The sequence below is a fragment of the Felis catus genome, chromosome D3 (genome assembly GCF_018350175.1).
Source record: "Felis catus isolate Fca126 chromosome D3, F.catus_Fca126_mat1.0, whole genome shotgun sequence".
NCBI classification, from domain to species: Eukaryota; Metazoa; Chordata; class Mammalia; order Carnivora; family Felidae; genus Felis; species Felis catus.
Window position 1 is genome coordinate 27980925 of NC_058379.1, and position 16722 is coordinate 27997646.

Below are 16722 nucleotides of genomic sequence, written 5' to 3' on the forward strand. Positions count from 1 at the left end.
GTGAGCACCTTCAGTGGGCACACAGGGGCGCAGGCGTGTTGGGACAGGCGGCTGTCAGGGGCGCCCGCCCCCCGTCCCCGCCCCCCCCCCCCCCCCCCCGCAGCCCTGCCCAGACAGAAGCCCTTTCCTCGGTATCTGGCTGGAATCCTTCAAGAGCATCTTTAAATAAACAAAGCATGGAGAAAAGTGAGCTCCTAAATACAAGTCACATTAACATAGATTTCCATGCAGAAGCACAGCAGAGCTTGGCCTTTAGGCCTCCCATAGGCCTCCTCAAAGCCCTGCTCAAGCCTGGGAGTTTTAGAGGCCCAGGGGCACAATCACCTGGGCGATGCCCACACTGCCCCGGACACTCACCCCCACCTCCCCAGCCCCCTGGCCCCAGGCTATAATCTCCCTCTTGGGAATGGGCACACCAGGCCTATGCACACACCTGGGCAAGAGAAGCAGCATGGGGACCCTCTACTTGCCCTGAGGTCTGTACCCCCAAACCCCAGGGGTTCCCTCTGGCAAAGCTTGAAGGATTCCCTTCCAGCCCCTCTCACTTCTTTTTTTTTTTTCTTTAAAGTTTATTTACTTCTTTTGAGAGATACAGAGACAGTGCAAGTGGGGGAAGGGCAGAGAGAATCCAAGCAAGCTCCACCCCATCAGCGCAGAGCCTGACAAGGGGCTCAAACCGACATAGCCGTGAGACCATGACCTGAGCCAAAAGCAAGAGTCAGACGCTTAACCAACTGAGCCACCCAGATGCCCCAGGCCCCTGCTACTTCTGAAGGGTTTTTTTTTACCCCACTGGGGACACAGTGACCTTGTGGGGATGATCCCAGGGTCCTGTGTGACTGGGACAGAGGCAGGGAGAGCAGCACTGGGGTGGGTGGAGAGAGCCAGTCAGGCTGTCCTTGTTGCTGAAGGTGCCCTCCCGTCCCCCACCCCTTGCCACATGAGTGTCTATCTGGCCGAGAGCCCCTCAATTTGTCTAACACACTTAAACAGGGTGAGGTGAGGCCCTCCCCACAAGGACACCTGTAGTAGGACAAGGGGTGAGGAGGGTGGGAGCCTCTGATAGGTGAAGGCTGGAGTCCAAGGGACCTGCACCCCCAAGCCCCCCCCCAGACCATGCAGACAGTAGCCTCCAGATGGGACTGCACACTGCTGGGAAGAATGCTTCAGAACCAGCAAATGACTGGATGGAGCTCCCCTTACACATCTGGGGCACTTCTGCCCTCTCCCTCCTACAGGCTGAGCCCAGGGCACCTCTGGCCCCTGCAATCTCTGTACCCTCCCCTGACAGGCGTCTCCTGGCAGCACAGTGCTGCTCCCTCAGCCTGAACATCCCCAGGAGCCCTCCCCACCACCTGCCTTCGACATACCAGTCAGTGCTTTTGATGTCCCGGGGCTGGGGCACTCAGGTTTGTTCTGAGGGTCAAGGGGATCATCCACATGATGAGGACCAGGGTTTCTCTCAGGCACAGAATTCCAAGAGCTCTGAAGGACGCTCCCATCCCCGCTCCCTCCGCTCTTTGAGAGATTTCATGGTGGACATTTGTTTCCCTGTGTATAAGTGGCCTTATTTCTGCCACAAGAGCCCTGAGGGGTTGTCTGCAGGACAGACCCCTGGGCCAGGGATCCATGAGGCCAGTGGCTGAACTGGGGGGTCTGGGCAGCGGGGGTGCTGAGCACACTCCATGGGTCTTGGGAAGATTTTCATGGGCTCTCTCAAGCTTTGCCCACTGAGTACTGACCCCCCAGGGGAGGTCCACAGTAATGGAGGGGTCCCCACCTGGTCGATCTCCCAGCACCCTTTGTCCAGCTGGCCTTCACCACGCTGCGGGGTGGTGGTGACGGGAAAGCAGGACAGAAGGAAGGAAAGACCGTGTTTCCTCTGGGGCAGAGAAGATCCCCATGGGAAGGCTTCTCTGGGAAGGGCTGCTGATCCCCAGACCCTGCAGGGCCAGCCCATGGGTTCTCCTGATAGGACAGGACGTCATCTTCTGCAGACGTTTCCTGTCTGTGCACAGAGAAGGTGAGGACGAGGAGAGTGTTGCATCCATTGTAGACAGCCCTGGGTGTAGACAGCTCTGGGCATGTGACTGTGCTGGGGAAAAACGGAGGTAGGCCTGGGGGATACCCCAGGGGCTGTTTAAGGAGGGCGGGACACAAGAGCTAAGGCCAGGCCCAGTCACCAGGACCAATGACCCTAAAGGCCCCCCTCAGCCTAGGGGGTGAGTGCTTCCCGAGAGCCCCCTGCTGATTTATGGTTCTCCAGGGTGGACAGAGTTATGGCTGCTAAGGCCTTGCTCCCTCCCTCTTCCTCCTCCCTGTTGGGGGTCGGTTGGGGTGGGGTGGCTCTCAGCTGGTTTCCAGATGGGCCTGATAGAGGGGGCATCTTGGGGTGGGAGGCCAGACACCCTGAGCAAAAGGACCTGGCCAGTGTCAGCTGGCCAGCCATAGCTGCCTTTGTCTCTCTCTGTGGTTGTCTCTGTCTCTGTCTCTGTCTCTGTTTCAGGCTCTGTCTCTGTCACATGCAGCCCCCCTTCCCCGAGGCAGCCTGGGTGGGTGGGAGTGGGAGCCGGTGATTTATCGCCTGCTGCCTGTCTTCCATCGGAAACGCCGGGGGTGGGCGCAGACGGTGCAGTGAGCTATGGGCCCCCAGGGCCCCGCCACCCACCCCAATGTTGTTGCTCTGTCTGGGCGGCGGGTGCACACCACCCCAACGTGGCCAGGGCTTCGGGGGCCCCCAGACCTTCCCAGGGCCTCGTCCACGCGGGCCCCACTCAAGTCTCCGCCCACCGAGGGGCCGCCCCCCTCCCCAGGCTCCCCTTCATCTCCCCAGGCAGGAGGGGGCCCACGAAGGACCCGCACCCACTCCTCGCCCCCAGGTTGGTCGGGAGGTGGCGAAGCGTCTGTTCCACTCCCCCTGGGGGGCTCCCATTCCACCATCCCCACCGGCTTCTTCCTTCTAGTCGCCCTCCACGCCACCGGCCACCACGCAGCCGCTCCTTCCAGCCCCGCCTCGGTGCACACAGCAGGGGCCCAATATATGTTTACGGAGCAAACAGGCGGCAGGAGTGCGGCTGGTGCACCTGAGCTGACACTCCCTCCGCCTGGCGGAAGAAGTCCCTTATCTTCCCCGTTGATGGGCTGTCAGCGACCCCGGGGAGGGGAAGGGAGAGGAAGGTAAAGGAGGGGAAGGGTGTAGAGGGGGCGCGCTCACCCCTCCCTGTCAGCGGCCACTTGATGCACTCTTCCCTGTTCCCGTGGGGTGTGCGACCTGTCGTCCGCCGTCTCGGCGATCCACCCCCACCAGCCTGGGCAAATCCGTCCTCTCCTGGCCTCTGTTCCTCTGCGGACCCTGGTTGTCTGCACGCCCAGGGCTCACCTCGGCTGCCCTCGCCCCACGTCGGGGGGTTTTCCGCAGACCACGCGCGCCCTCTGCTGGCTCATTCGGGTCGCGGCGCGTGAGGGGAGAACCGGATGCCGTTTTGGGGGCGGGAGGTCCTCAGCCCAGGCCGCAACCCATTTCACAGACAAGGACACGAAGATTGCCAGAGGGTGGTCACGGCTGTATCTGTCCCAGGAATGCCGTCTGGCCCTGCCGGGGCTTGTTCAGAGAGGCTGGGGGTGGGCAGTGATGTGGTCAGAGGACCCCTGGGCTGTAGGGCAAAGGACCCTGAATCAGACAGCTTGGGGGCTGCAGGTGTGGGGGGATGCGTAGTGCCTTGAGTGGCCACCGTTTTGTTCCCATCTGGAAGGAGAAGGAGTCTGAAACCGCAGAGAGGACCAGGCTGTCAGTGGGGAAGGAAGGGCCCCTGGGGCAGGTGTGGTGTCCATTAGATGGAGGACCACGCTGGGGGGAGGGGCATGGCAGGCCCTTGAGGTGGGGGTAGAGGTGTACATTCCCCCTCCCTGCACAGGGCCATTCAGGGGCGCTGAGCTGGGACCATCCACTTCCCCACACTCCTTGGAGGCCCCAGGGTCAGTGCATGGAGGGTCAGCTCAGGGTCACAAGTTGGGACCGGGGACTCCCAGGCAGCCCGGAAAAGATTCACCAGGGAGGCCAGGCCAGCACCCTCTGTGGTCAGTACCTTGGGCAGAAGCCAATCTAAATCATGGAGAACTGACAAAAGAGAGAGAGAGTCTAGGAGGAACCATGGAATTCAGCTGCCCTATTTACCAGGGAGTAAGGAAGTTCTTCCTCAGGTCTGACCAGACTGTGACATCAGCCTCTTTCCTACATCAGAGGAGCTCCAGCTGCTTCTGCAGCTCCGGGCTCTCAGGGTTCCTTGTGCCTACCCTCTCAGAGGGACACAGCCCAGAAGCCCTCAAACTTGTGGGCAGTGGGCCTGGGCTCCTGCTGACCCCTCCCCATAGTGTCTGCTGGAGCCTGGGCTCACAGCCCAGGACGCTTCCTTCTCTTAGCTTGGGGTCACCTAAGACCCCCAGGCCATTTTCTCCTGAGCCCTACATTTGTTCCCTGAAGGCCTCAGTGGGGAGTAAGAGAGGAGTCCTAGGGGCTCTGCTTCCAGTGCAGCGTGGAGAAAGCTCAGGCCCAGCAGGAAGACCCCTCTCTGGCATCTGGTTTCCTCCTCTGGAAAGTGAGGGGGAACATCCCCTCCCTGTACCATGCTGGGACTGAGTTAGGCTGCCTGTGTACCTTACTGTGACAAAGACTATTACCTCTGACCCCCACCAGGGGCTCTGGGTGTGCTGGGCCATCCCTGAGGGTGTGTGTGTGTGTGGGGGGGGGGGGTTGGCAGTTCATTTGTACAAAAGGGGCCATCCCTGATGTAGTGATAAGGCCGGATGGACGGCTGGACAGTCGGCCACAGCCCACAATGGGCCGGATGCCCCGCACCTGCCCACAAAGGAGGGGGTGGCTCCTGCCTCACGTCTGACCGGCAGCCCTGAGATAGCATCAGCCCAACCGGAGGGCCATCCATCTTGTCCCACAAAGACTGGGACAAAGGCCATGTCAGCGGCAGCCTCCCCGACCCGGTCAATGGGGGCCAGAGCCTTCCTGTGCCAGGCGCCCCAGGCCCAGGCCTGAGGCTTCTTGTCAGGGTCCTGTTTGGGTCCATGAAGAGTGGCCTTCATTGTTTACAGGGCCAGCCGGGTGGAGGCCCCACCCAGGGCAGGAATGGGACTCCAATATTGAGGAAAGTGTCAGCCCTTCATTTGGGCACCCTGGGTCCCTTGTTAGCAGCTTGTGCCACAGTGGGGCACCCTGGAGGAGTCCCAGGCCCTGGCTGCTCAGCCTGAGTTCAGGGGTGAGATAGGGGAGACCAGGGACCAAGGCTGGTCCGAGCGGTCAGAGGCACCTTCCCACGGGAAGTGGTGGTCAAGTGCAGAACATGATTCCAGACACTGTGCAGCTCCCTGGTACCCACTCAACCCTGCCGGGACCTGCCTCGCCTGTCCTCCAGAGGCTGAGCTTCTACTAATTCAGATGCCCAGGGAGTTCCAGGTGGGTCATCAGATTATTCTCACCACCCTGACCCATCCCTGACTGCCCTGAAATCTGCCCATCCACGCTCCCAACAGTCCTCAGAGCCTCCTCACGGCCCCTCACTGACCCCCAGAGACCCCAACTCCAAACATCCTCTCTCTTTCTCTCAACCACACTGTCCTGCAGTGCCCTCGATGTCCCCACTGTCTTCACTGTCCAGTATCCTCACCGTCCCCGTGTCCTCACTGCCCCTCAGTGTCCTCACTGTCTCAACACTGTTTTCACTGTCCCCACAATGTCTTCACTACCCTATAATGTGGTCACTGTCTGAGTTCTTCTGTGCCTTCCACTTGAACTCCTTTGAAAGTGAGTGGTCTGGGAGAGTCACTGATCCCGTGTTGGGTGTAGGAAGATGTGATGCATCCCCCTTGAATCACCTCCTAGGGCTTGTCCTGTGGTTTGGGAGGAGAATTTCCGGGTGGTGGGGCACAGAGACCAGTCAGATTGGGGGAAGGGTTTATTCTGCACTGGAGTTTGGTGTGGGGAACCTCGCAGGGGCTGGGCTGCAGCTCACCCCCTTGACCCGCCTAAGCGTCCTGGGCTTTGGCTCGCCTCGCTGCAGAGGGGTGCGTGTGGCCCGGGGCCCGCAGGGGGGTGGTGGGGTCTGGAAGACTGTGCCCAGGCGGAGGACGAGCCCCGGTCCGGGTCAGGGCGAGGGCTCCTTGGAGCAGGGTCCTGTCGGGCTGGCACGCCCGCGTCGCTCAGCGCCTCTCAGGACTACTCGTAGAACTCGCTGGCTCCGGCCGTCTCCGCCACCAGCGGGGCGGTCAGCGACAACGGGTGCGCGGCGCGGGCGCGGGCGCGCAGCCGGCGCAGGCGACACAGCAGCAGCAGCAGCAGCAGCGCGTGCAGGAGCCCGAGGCCGAGCAGCAGGAGCTGCGCTGCCAGCGCCCCCCAGCAGAGCGCGCCCGGCGCACAGGCGGCGCGCAGCTCGTCTTCCGCCAGGTACGGCAGCAGGCGGCCGCGCAGCGCCGGGGGCGCGGCGCAGCGCAGGTCGCGGTAGGGCGCGCGCTCGGGCCGGCCGGCCAACCAGGCGCGCAGTGGCACCAGGCGGCAGTCGCAGCGCCAGGGGTTGCCGCCCAGGTGCGCGGCGCGCAGCACGGGCAGCGAGTCCAGCAGCCCCGGCGGCAGCGCCGTCAGATTGTTGCCCGTCAGCACCAGTTCAGTCGTGTCCGGCGGGAAGGCGGCGGGCAGCGAGGCCCATGTCAGCCCGCGGCGCCCGCAATCCACGCGCGTCCCCGCACAGCCACACGGCGCGGGGCAGCCCGCGACTGGGCGGCTGGGCGGCGCTAGCAGCAGGAGCAGCAGGCTCAGCGCCCGGCGCGGCCCTGCAAGGGAAGCGCCGCAGTGAGCCTGGTGGCCTGTGTGGCACCTGAGCGGGTCCCTGTACACCCCAGGGCGCTGGGCCCGGCCCGGGCCCCGCAAACCCGAGCCCCGCCTTACCCGAAAGCCTCTCCACCTCGACCATCCGCGCGCGGACTGGAGGTCCGCCCTAAATCTCCCTACTGCAGCCCAGATGACTGCAGCGCCTCCCAACCCGACTCTGCTCAAGGAGCGCAGTCCCGGGCCTGCCTGACCCCAAACTCACCGGAGCCCATGGCGAGAGGATGGCGACCTGGCTTGTTCTGGAGCGCTGAGCGTTGGCTGGAGAGCCAAGTGATAATGCCGCCCCGCCCCTGCCAGGCCCCAGCACCCCGGCCAAACCGACCACAGCGCTGCCACCCGCCAGAAATAACCCGGAGGCCCAGTAGACAGACGCTGCGGCCCCAGATAGAGCGCTATCACCAGGGCTCGCAGGCTACCAGGGCTTCCGCCCCCCACTAACCCAGGGGAGCACGGATCACTCAGACACCGCTGCGACTTCACCAACATTATTCTCCTGTCACCAGGACAGGATGCAGCATTCACAACTGAACAAAACTGGAGACTGGGATTGGGGGGGAAGGTATCATGCTGGGGGTGGGGGAGGGATGGACTAGGCAACCCAGGGCAACGGTGCTGCTGGGGAGAAAGGACCTCCAGCCACAGGCAGGGAATGGCAGTCTAGGGGTGGGGGGTTCCCAGGTTGCCCAGCACCCACTGTTCCTGGAGCCCTCAGGCCAGGCCACAGCCCTAGATGAGGAGTTTGGGCAATTGCAGGCGTCCCTGCCCCACCAGCCCCGGGAGATCCTTGCCTGCAGCCAGCTACTCTCCTTCGGTCTGGAGGGATCCTAAGCGCTTCTGTTGCCCAACCTGCCACTGAGCTACCCAGTGAGGGGTGAGGAGGTAGGGAAGGACTGGCCCACCTCGGCACAAAGTGAGGCCTCAGCATAAGCTGGGTGGCCCGAGGGAGGGGGCACATGAGGGTTCCCACGTCCACTCTGTGGCACTGGGATGGAGAAATAGACCTGGGATGCCGAGGATCTGCTCCCCTATTCTGCCTTGTTTTACCCCCCTACCTGAGTAGGGCCTGGAGTCAGAGTTCATGACCTTCTGGGGCAGGGGTAGATCTCAAAAGTCATGGCCCAAATTAGCTCCTGTTCCCCCGAGGCCAAAGAGGGCCAGCTGTGGGGGCTGCTGTCCAGGCCCCTTGGAAGCAGATACAAATAAGGGGAGGGACTGGTGCTGAGAATAAATTAGGGTTGTTTGGGGGCTATGAGCCTGCATCTCTGGGTCAGGTTGGGAATAGTCGGGAAAAGTCCTGGTCTGGACTATTCTGGGACTGGTGTTGTGCCCAGGCCTGTTGGACATCCAGATTTATTCCAGGGTGGAGTCCAGGCCAGTTGGGGTCCAGGGACGGGAAGGGCCAGCCTGGAAACTGGCAGTATATCCATGGCAATGTGGGGCTGGGTTGGGGTCACTGGTCCTGCATCTGCTGCTTCATCTTCTGCAGCATCTCCTGCATGCGCCTTAGCTGGAGGTGAGATGGGAATAGCAGAAGGTAGAGTGACAAACGTGATAGGAGGGGCTGGACCCCCACCCCCACCCCTTCTCCTCCCCTGTGGCCCCACTAACCTCCTCATCCTTCATCCTGATGAGCTTTTCTGTCTCAGCATCCGGGGTAGGCAGTGGTAGGATGGGGATGGGGCTCTCCATGCGGCTGTCCTGGGTCAGTTTGCTGTGGGGTGGACAAGGAGCACAGTCTGTCTGACCCCCAACACTACCAAGGCTCTGCCCTCCTGAGCTCCCACACCGTTGGGTCGGTTCTGGGAAGACAAGGTGCAGGGTGGGGGGCCTACTTGAGAGTCGGGGCAGAGTTCAGATCTGGGAAGGCAGTAAGGATCAGCCCTCTGTTAGGGAGCCTTGGCTGGGAACATGAGGTGCACGATCCAGGTCCGGGTCAGAGCTGCGCACCTGGTCATCTGCTGGATGCAGTGCGCGCGATAGTTCTCATAGTGCACGTCGCATGTCACGTCCTTCAGATCATGCATGTGTGTGCGGATCAGCATGTTGCGAAGCTTCACAAAGTCGCAGTGTGCCTGGTTCTCCACTGTGGGGCAAGAGCGGGTGTTGGGTGGGTGCAGGCCTGGGGGAGCCACCCCACTCCCTCTGTCGCACCCCATGCCTGAACTCACCCTCCACGATCCCCCAGGGGTACAGTCGCCCCCGGACCCGCTGCCCCTTGGCCTCCACCACTGTGTTGCTGCCGATAACCGCGAAGGGCGCACTCTCCTGGGAAGGGCAGGTACAAGGGCTCACGCCCAGTTAGTGTGAGTATGGGCTTAGTGGCTGAAGAGGGACATGGGCACTCGGCACCTGGTCGCTCCTCCAGTATCACTATCAACAGCCCCTCCCCAAAGAGATCCTGGGGTTGCCCAACCCTTGTGGCTTCTCTGAAGCCAGAGCTGGCATGGCTTATACCCGTGGCACAGGGTATGTGCCCAGCCAGGCATATCCTCCCCTTCTGACACCATCCCCCATCAGGAAGTGCTCCATTCAGCTACCATCGCCATCCCTCCCTCCCCAGAGCTGAGCCCCTGCCTCCTGTTACTGATGCTGACTTAGGCTGGGGCCAAGGGCTCCACCCTGCTCTTGGCCCAGTGGCTGCCTATCCCGTGCCTTAGGCTTGGTTATTGCCACTCTAGATCCCGGGGCACCCAAAGCCACAACCACCCTCTGGAGCTCAGAATTCTGGGAGCCAGGGCACACACAGGCTTGTGGCCATCAGGCCAGACCCTTCTGCTCGTGACCCATCGGAAGAAGACTGAGGAGCAGGGTCAGGGTGGAGGCCTGGCCAGGACTGTGCCTTTGGGTCCTGGCAAGTGCTCCATGACACACTAACCACACGGGGCCCAAACTGCACAAGCCAGTGGGGACATGAGTGACTGTACCCCGCCCCCACCCCCCCACCCCACCCCAGGTGGAGGGGCTCTGCTGCCCAGACAAAAGACTCTTTCCCCTACCGGGTTGGACCTGGATGCTTGGTGCCATGTAAACTGACCTCCGGTTCCCTCCTCTGCCACCCCAGGCCGCTCACCTTCAGTTCCCGATCCTGCTGCTTGAAGTCCTCATCCTCGTCAGAGTCACATTCAGGGAACTGGTACACGTGGATCCCAAACTTGTCAATCTCCTCCCGGATCTGTGGCAGGGCAAGGGCTGTCAGATTTGAGGCTGGCCAGGGACCCGGGGCCAGGTGCGCTGGCACCCAGGATCAGCACACTTGGTGTTCTGGGTCCTGGAGACTTAGCCCAGGCCCAGTTGCCAGGCTCACCCGCTCCTTCAGCTTCCGGATCTCACTGGGGACGAGACAGTCAGCTTTGGCGATGAGGGGCACAATGTTCACCTTCTCATGCAGAGCCTTCATGAAACCCACATCCACTGGCCGCAGCCTGCAGAGAGCATCCAGGGGTGGAGAGGGGCATGGTGAGGGTAGTGGGGGTGGTGGGGGCACAGAGAGAGGATGGGATGGGCTCAGGGAGGGCATGGTTGTGAGGGCACAGGCAGAAGATAAGCAGTGACAGGTGCAGCCAACGGGGAACCATGGAGGCGGGTCCCACCCCCCACCCTGAGCCTGTTCCCAGGACATTCACGCACCCGTGTCCAAAAGGGGAGATGAAGTAGAGGCAGCAGTGCACACGGTTGTCTTGGATGTTCTTGCGGTTGAGGCCACTCTCGTCACGAAAATACTGCTCAAACTGCTGGTCCACGTAGTCGGTGATGGGCTTCCAGCTGCAGGTAGGCAGGAGGGTCGGTGAGGCCAGAGGGACACTGGATCAGCCTAGGCACAGACTGTTCCCCAGCCAGGCTTTCCTCACCACTCAGAGTTGTTGACAGCATCCCCGAAGCCCGGTGTGTCTACAATGGTGAGCTTCAGCTTGACCCCCTTCTCCTCAATGTCCACCGTGTGCTTCAGGATCTCTACGGTCTGGCTGATGCGCTCTGTGGGTGTCGGGGCATCGTTTGGAGGGGTGTCTCCAACTCTCAGACCCCACCCCCACTGGGCAGCCAGGACCCTTGTTCTCATCCATTCTAGCATTTAGCCCTGGCCTCATGGCCTGACTGTGGTCTGGGCCACTCCTCCTGGACCCTGAACAGGAGAGACCCACGCTGTGGGGAGAGAGTAGCAGGGTCTGGACCCAGAAGGGACCCCTTTGAAGGGTCACACAGCAGAGGATGGGGAACCAATGCCAGGGCTGCATAGGGCCCACTCACCCTCGGCACTGAGCAGCTTCCGGTCCTTGTACAAGTCGGTCAGGAAGAGGCTGTGGACCAGCGTGGACTTCCCCAGGCCCGACTCACCTGCCAGCAGGTACAGTGAAAGAGTCAGGTTAAGTCTGGGACCCCTCTGACAAAGCCTAGCTGGCTATGGCCCAAGCCACCCCACCTGGGAGTCCAGCCCACTCACCCGCCACCATAAGAGTGAAATCGAAGCCCTTCTTCACAGACTTCCGGTGCACCTGATTGGGCAGTGTGGCGAAGCCCACGTACTGCTTGTCGATATCCTGGGGGCAGGGGCAGGGCAAGTCAGGAGCAGGCTTGGATTCCTGGGGCAGTCCGATGCCCTGTTCCCTACCCGGATCAGACATGGAGGCAGCAGAGGGCAGAGTCCTCTGTGTGGGGAGTTTCAATGGCAGAAATGGGGTGAGGGCCTGTGAGCAAAGGCCTGGAGCTGGGAAGGCAGGTAAGGGGGTGACAGGCATCCTTGCCCCCGCCTCAGTGAATGGCTTTGCAGGGACCTGAGAATGTGTCTGTGTGTGTAGAGTTTAGGATGTCTGGCTGCAGCAGGCCTAGGCTGGGTCCTCCCTTGGGCGGTGGGCAGAGGGCACCAGGACCCAGACCCCTCACACACATCCAAGGCCCTCCATAGGCAGGAGAAGCCCCCTGGCCTTAATACTCACCCCTCCTGAGTCTACCAGGGGGTGGGAGGCCCCATCTGGCCACCATCCAGCCGCGGGGGTGGCTGGCTGCTGCTACCAAGGCGGAGCAAAGGCTATTTATAGACAGCGGCACCGAGCCTCCCCCACCCTCGGGGTCCCAGCGCCCAGTCAGGTGGACCCTGGCCCTGCCGGTCCCTGTCACGTCCCAGAGCCCTTGGGACCGGGACCGGCAGGCACACACACGCTGACCCACATTCCACTCCCCTCTCCACACACACCTTGAGCCGCCTCTGGGCCTGGGTCCGCGGTGACAGCAGCTGCTCCACCAGGCGGTCCTGGGGCGCTGCCAGCGAGTCCATCCCTGCGTTTGGACCCCAGACCGGGTCAGACCCACAGGGGCAGGGCTTTCAGGAGGGACTTACAGGCGGTACTGCCCTGAAGCTCTGTTCTCGCCCCCGTTTTACAGACGCGGGAATTGAGGCCCAGAGAAGGGACGCTGCCCACCCGCGGTGTGGCTGACCCCAGAGGCTACGCGGGCCATGCCTCTGCCAATGCGGACCCGCCCCGAGCCGCGCGCGCGGTCTCAGCCACAGGCAGGCCCGGCTCCCGCACCGAACCAGAGGCGGGGCCTCGCGGGCGCCTGCAGGCGGGGCGGGCGGGGAAAAAGACCGCCCCACCCGCACGGTCGCCGGGAAACAGTCGCTTGGAAATTGGGCCGCGGGCGGAGCCACCGGAAGGCTGCTTCGGAGGGCAGGGCCCAGCATAGGCGCGCATAGGCACGGAGGCGGAGTCCCGCTGCCGGACGGGTGGCCTCTGTCCGGGCGTCTCGACCACCCGGGTGGGAGGGTGGGGAAGCCAGGGCCCACCTAAGGGCCCTAGGGGGCAGGGTTTGTGGCCGCCCCGCGTCTCGCCCCCTCCAGGTGCAGCGCGGCTTTCACCCGCCAGAGGGCGCCCGGAGAACGCTCCCGGGACCTATGCGCACCCACCCGGGAAGCGGCCCGTCTCACTCCTTCTCTCCTCGTAGAATTGGCCCGGAAACCTCCCGGCGGTGTCGCGGAGTCCTAACTATCCACGGCCACACCCCTCCTTGTACGCTCCCTCCCCCCTCGTATGTTATGTGTGTGTGATGGGAGCAGGAGTGTTCTGGACTGGTGTGGCCCTTCCAGACACGTGGGAACTGGGAGGGAGCAGAGCCCACCTCCCCAGCCTGGACCCACCTCCCCTTCGCCCGGGGTTGAAGGGGCTCAAGTGCTCAGTTAGAGCACCAGAGGCCTACCCACCCTACCTCCGGGAAACTTGGAAGCTGCGGCCAGCCAGCACTGGCCACAGCAGCCCCCAGACCACTTCTGCCAGCCAAAGTGGGGGGATGGTGTGTAGAGTGAACTTACCCCCTCCCCATCATTTGTCTCCCTGTCAGCCTCCTCGCCTGCTCTGATCCACAAGACGGACCCACGAGGGCTGGAAAGCTCAAGCCGGTATAGCTCTCACCCTCTGTGACCACCCCAGGGGCCACAGGCCTCTCCTGGGCACCAAGCCCTTCCTCACCCCTCTCTCCAGGACCCTACCAGAATCGGAACCAGCCAGCCAGGCAGGAGGGAGGCTTGGAAAGGAGCTGCAACAAGAACAGACATACTTCTTGGACTGTGTATCAGTGGGGATAGGCGGCCCCCCAGCTCTTCCCCACCCTGGTTCTCCCTTCTTGGCTCCCCTGGTTGAGGGGCCTCTGTCCATTTGTCCAGGCTCATGATGCTGCTGTGGGGCCTGGAGGCCCCTGGCACCTGGGGAGGAGGGGTGGGCCCACAGCTGGGAACAGGAGAGTCTTTCATCCAGAGGAGAGCAGGGGGAAGCCACAGGGCACCTCCCTCAGCTCTCCCAGCTGGGCCCGCAGTCCTTGCCCCGAGAAAGCCTCCACACTGGCCCCAGCCCTCTGCCATGTGGACCTGTAGGAAGTGTCTGGGCCAAGTCCCACCCAATCTCCACCTGTAGGTCCACTAGAGACACAGCCCCTCAGCCTAGCCCCCCAGCCCGACAGGCTGGCATCTCAGGCTCAGGGCATCTCCAAGACAGACACACCTGGGTCTATGCCTTAGCACTTCACAGCTGGGTGTCTAATGGAGCTTGTCACTCTCAGACTGCCTCAGTTTCTCCACTGATAAGGCACAGCCTCTGGGGAGGCCCAGGTCAGAAGGGCAAGAGTCAGGAGGGTGACATGTCAGGAGGGAAAGGGTCTCACTCCCAGCTCCTGCACCCAAACTCACCCAGACAGGGCCTGTGGATTCCCTGGGGGAGCTCCAGGGAAGGGGCCCTGCCACCCCCTCTCTCTGGTCCATGAAGTACAACAAATATTTCTCAGGGCTTCCTGAGCTGTAGACACAGCTGCGCCCACCTCCTCCCGGTGCCTGAGACTCTCGAGGCATTTCCATTCTTAGAATCACTGGAGTCAGCTCTGGAAGCAGCCACCAGAGCCAATAGAGCCCCCATCACTGCCTGAGACAAGGTGGGGGCCAGAGGATGGGGGCACGGAGGGCCACCAGAGCACCCCCCACCCTCTTTCATAGTGTGGATAGCTCACCAACACCAAACAATATTAACGGTGAAACTACCATATTCTTCCAGCTCCCCCCCCCCCCCCCCGATCCTCGGGGAGCCTGTCCCAAAGACCTGGCTCCTTGGCTTTGTTCCTGGGGCTCCCCCTCCACCTGCATGGTGCCCTCTCCCTCTGGTCTGAGGGGTAGGGGACAGGTGAGGCTGGCTCCTAACTGACCTTGAAGGATGGGCAGACACAGGCCTGACGGGGCTCACACCTCAGCAGGAGGGAGTCCCTGTTGGTGCTAGGCAGCAGCTGCCTGGCCCAGTAACTCCAAGGCCCAGGAGAAGCTGTGGGGGCTGGTCTCCGGGGCCTTCTCTCTCTCTCCTTCAAACAATAGCCTGGCAGCATGTGTCCCTGCGTCTCAGGCATTGTCTGACCTGCCTTGATAGGAAGACAGCTCCTGGCCCGGACTCCCTGGAGAGGCCCTTGCCAGCAGGTTGAGGTTGAGGGGCCCCTCCCCAAGAGCCTCACCTGTCCCAGGGTGGGGCGTGTCCCTGCCAGGAGACTGGCACCTGGCAGCCAGTGACTCCCAGCCCCCACCCCACCTGCTGGGCCGCACCCTGGGCCAGGACTTCGGGGTTCTACCCAGCATCTACCCACTGTGTGAATTCCTATCTCTGACGAGGATCGCCAAGGCCACCTTGGTGCCAGAGTTAGGCCAAGAAAATCCCCCAACATGACTGAGCTCAAGCCAGAAAGGCCTCCAGCAGGGCCCCAGAGCCCCCTGCCCATCTGGTTACCCACCCCCACCCCACTCTCAGGATCTCCCAGCTCTGTTTAACCCCAGCCTCAGCTGGGTTTCACAGTGGGTGCCCAGGTCAGCCTCCTGTCATGTCCTGCATTCCCTGAGTGGGGGCCAGGCCAGCCCCTGTGGGAGGCCACAAGCCTATTTGTACCCACTAGGTTGGAAGACCCATTCTGGGCACAGGGATGACTCAGACCAGGCCTTAGAGGCTCCCAGTCTGGGGAAGAGGTCTGGCCACAGATCAGCCCACTCAAATTGGTGTGTGGGGAGAAGAGACATAAGATGCACAGGAGTGGGGTGGGGCTGCTTAGGGTCTAGGTGCTGGCTGGTGGATACAGACCCCTCCCCTAGCCTGTGGCCTGCGGTGACGGTGGCCTCACTCAGGACCCCCAACACGAGGCCTAAGACCAGTTCAGGGAGGATACACTGGCACTGGACCACTGGGAGACACCCGGCCCATCCCCCCATCCTGGGAGGGGCACCCCTGCTGTAAGGGTCAGGGGTCAGGCCCCCAGGGGCCCAGTGCCCACTCCTCCCCTCTGTAGCCCCTGGCGCGGCGGCACTGCCCCAGCTGACAATCGGTTATCGCGACAGGGCGGGATGACGGCCGGCGGGGGCGGGGTCGCGCCTGGGCGCCGGCGGCGTTGGTGGCACAATGGGTGACAGCCGGCCGCGGGGGGAGCGGCGGCGCGCACGTACCTGCTTGTCCTCTGCGGGGTCGGGGTCGGGTCGGGGTCCGGGTCCGGGCCGGCGGGCGGGGGAGAGACGGAAAGACACGGTGAGAGGCGGGCGGGCGGCGGGGACAAAGGCGCGCGCGGGCGCGCGGGCAGGCGCCGGGCTCACCTGGGGTCGCCAGCTTGCTCTTGTACCGCAGGCCTGTGCTCATGGTGGCCGCCGGCGGGGGGGACGGGCGGCGGCGGGCGCGCGGGCGGGGCGCGGCGACGAGCGGCGGAGGCCGAGGCCAGGCTGCGGGGTGACCGGCCCCTCCGCGCCGCCGCCGCCCGCCCCGCCCGCGCGCCCGCCAGCCAATCGGCGCCCGCCGCGCCCACGCACGACCCGGCGCGGCCGGCGGGGGCGGGGACCCAGGCGCCCCCCAACGGCCCCGCGCCCGCCGCCTCCGGGCGACGCCCTCGCTCACAGCCGCAGGCCAGCGCCCCGGGAACTCGGCGACGCCCACGATGCCCCAGCCCACGGCAAGGCGGCTGCCCGACTCCCGCCACACCTCGCGTCTCCCATGCCCAGGCCTGGACTCTGCCTGCCTCGCTCTAGCTCTCGAGGGACCCCAGTCGGTGCCTCAGCCTCTGACCTTCCCAACGTGTGGCTCTTCCGTAAGCCCTTGCCCCCCAGGGACTGGCGGCCTCCTGCCAGCCGCTCCTCACCTCACCATGGACGATGGAGGTGCTGGCCTGTGGAGTCCTGCTCCTGGCCACAGCAGGAGAGGTGATGGTCACCCCACGGACGGCCGGATGCCCGGCGCAGGGCCGGTGCCCCAGCTTCCCTCCTGCAGCCTGTTCAGTGCTGTGCACATCTGCTCTGGGAGGAGACACCTAGGCAAGCTGCAAAGTCCAAGCCCCTGGGCAGTTGT

The 16722-nt window shown here is 63.2% G+C and overlaps 2 protein-coding genes and 1 long non-coding RNA gene across 5 annotated transcripts; 1 reads left to right on the forward strand and 2 right to left on the reverse strand.

Moving 5' to 3' along the window:
- Positions 1-5945: 5945 nt before the first annotated feature.
- On the reverse strand, positions 5946-7227 carry LOC101080743 (glycoprotein Ib platelet subunit beta). The gene is made up of 2 exons (XM_045041671.1): positions 7095-7227; positions 5946-6834 (listed from the first exon to the last, which is right to left on the reverse strand). The coding sequence occupies exons 1-2, from the start codon at positions 7102-7104 to the stop codon at positions 6224-6226; spliced, it is 621 nt and encodes a 206-aa protein (XP_044897606.1). The 5' UTR covers positions 7105-7227; the 3' UTR covers positions 5946-6223.
- A 134-nt stretch (positions 7228-7361) lies between these two features.
- On the reverse strand, positions 7362-16539 carry SEPTIN5 (septin 5). 3 transcript variants are annotated; one of them, XM_045041669.1, is made up of 12 exons: positions 15981-16121; positions 15837-15847; positions 11331-11427; positions 11138-11224; positions 10741-10864; positions 10520-10654; positions 10197-10314; positions 9963-10064; positions 9061-9157; positions 8840-8975; positions 8501-8603; positions 7362-8399 (listed from the first exon to the last, which is right to left on the reverse strand). In XM_045041669.1, exons 1-12 carry the CDS (start codon positions 16021-16023, stop codon positions 8343-8345), a joined length of 1110 nt encoding a protein of 369 aa, XP_044897604.1. In that variant the 5' UTR covers positions 16024-16121; the 3' UTR covers positions 7362-8342. The 3 variants fall into 3 exon arrangements, with proteins under 3 accessions (XP_044897604.1, XP_044897605.1, XP_044897603.1); XM_045041670.1 differs by lacking the exons at positions 11331-11427; positions 15981-16121 and adding an exon at positions 16517-16539; XM_045041668.1 differs by lacking the exons at positions 15837-15847; positions 15981-16121 and adding an exon at positions 12081-12400.
- On the forward strand, positions 12559-13924 carry LOC123381199. Its single transcript, XR_006587922.1, has 2 exons — positions 12559-12891; positions 13220-13924. It is a non-coding gene; the product is annotated as an uncharacterized LOC123381199 (long non-coding RNA).
- Positions 16540-16722: the final 183 nt, after the last annotated feature.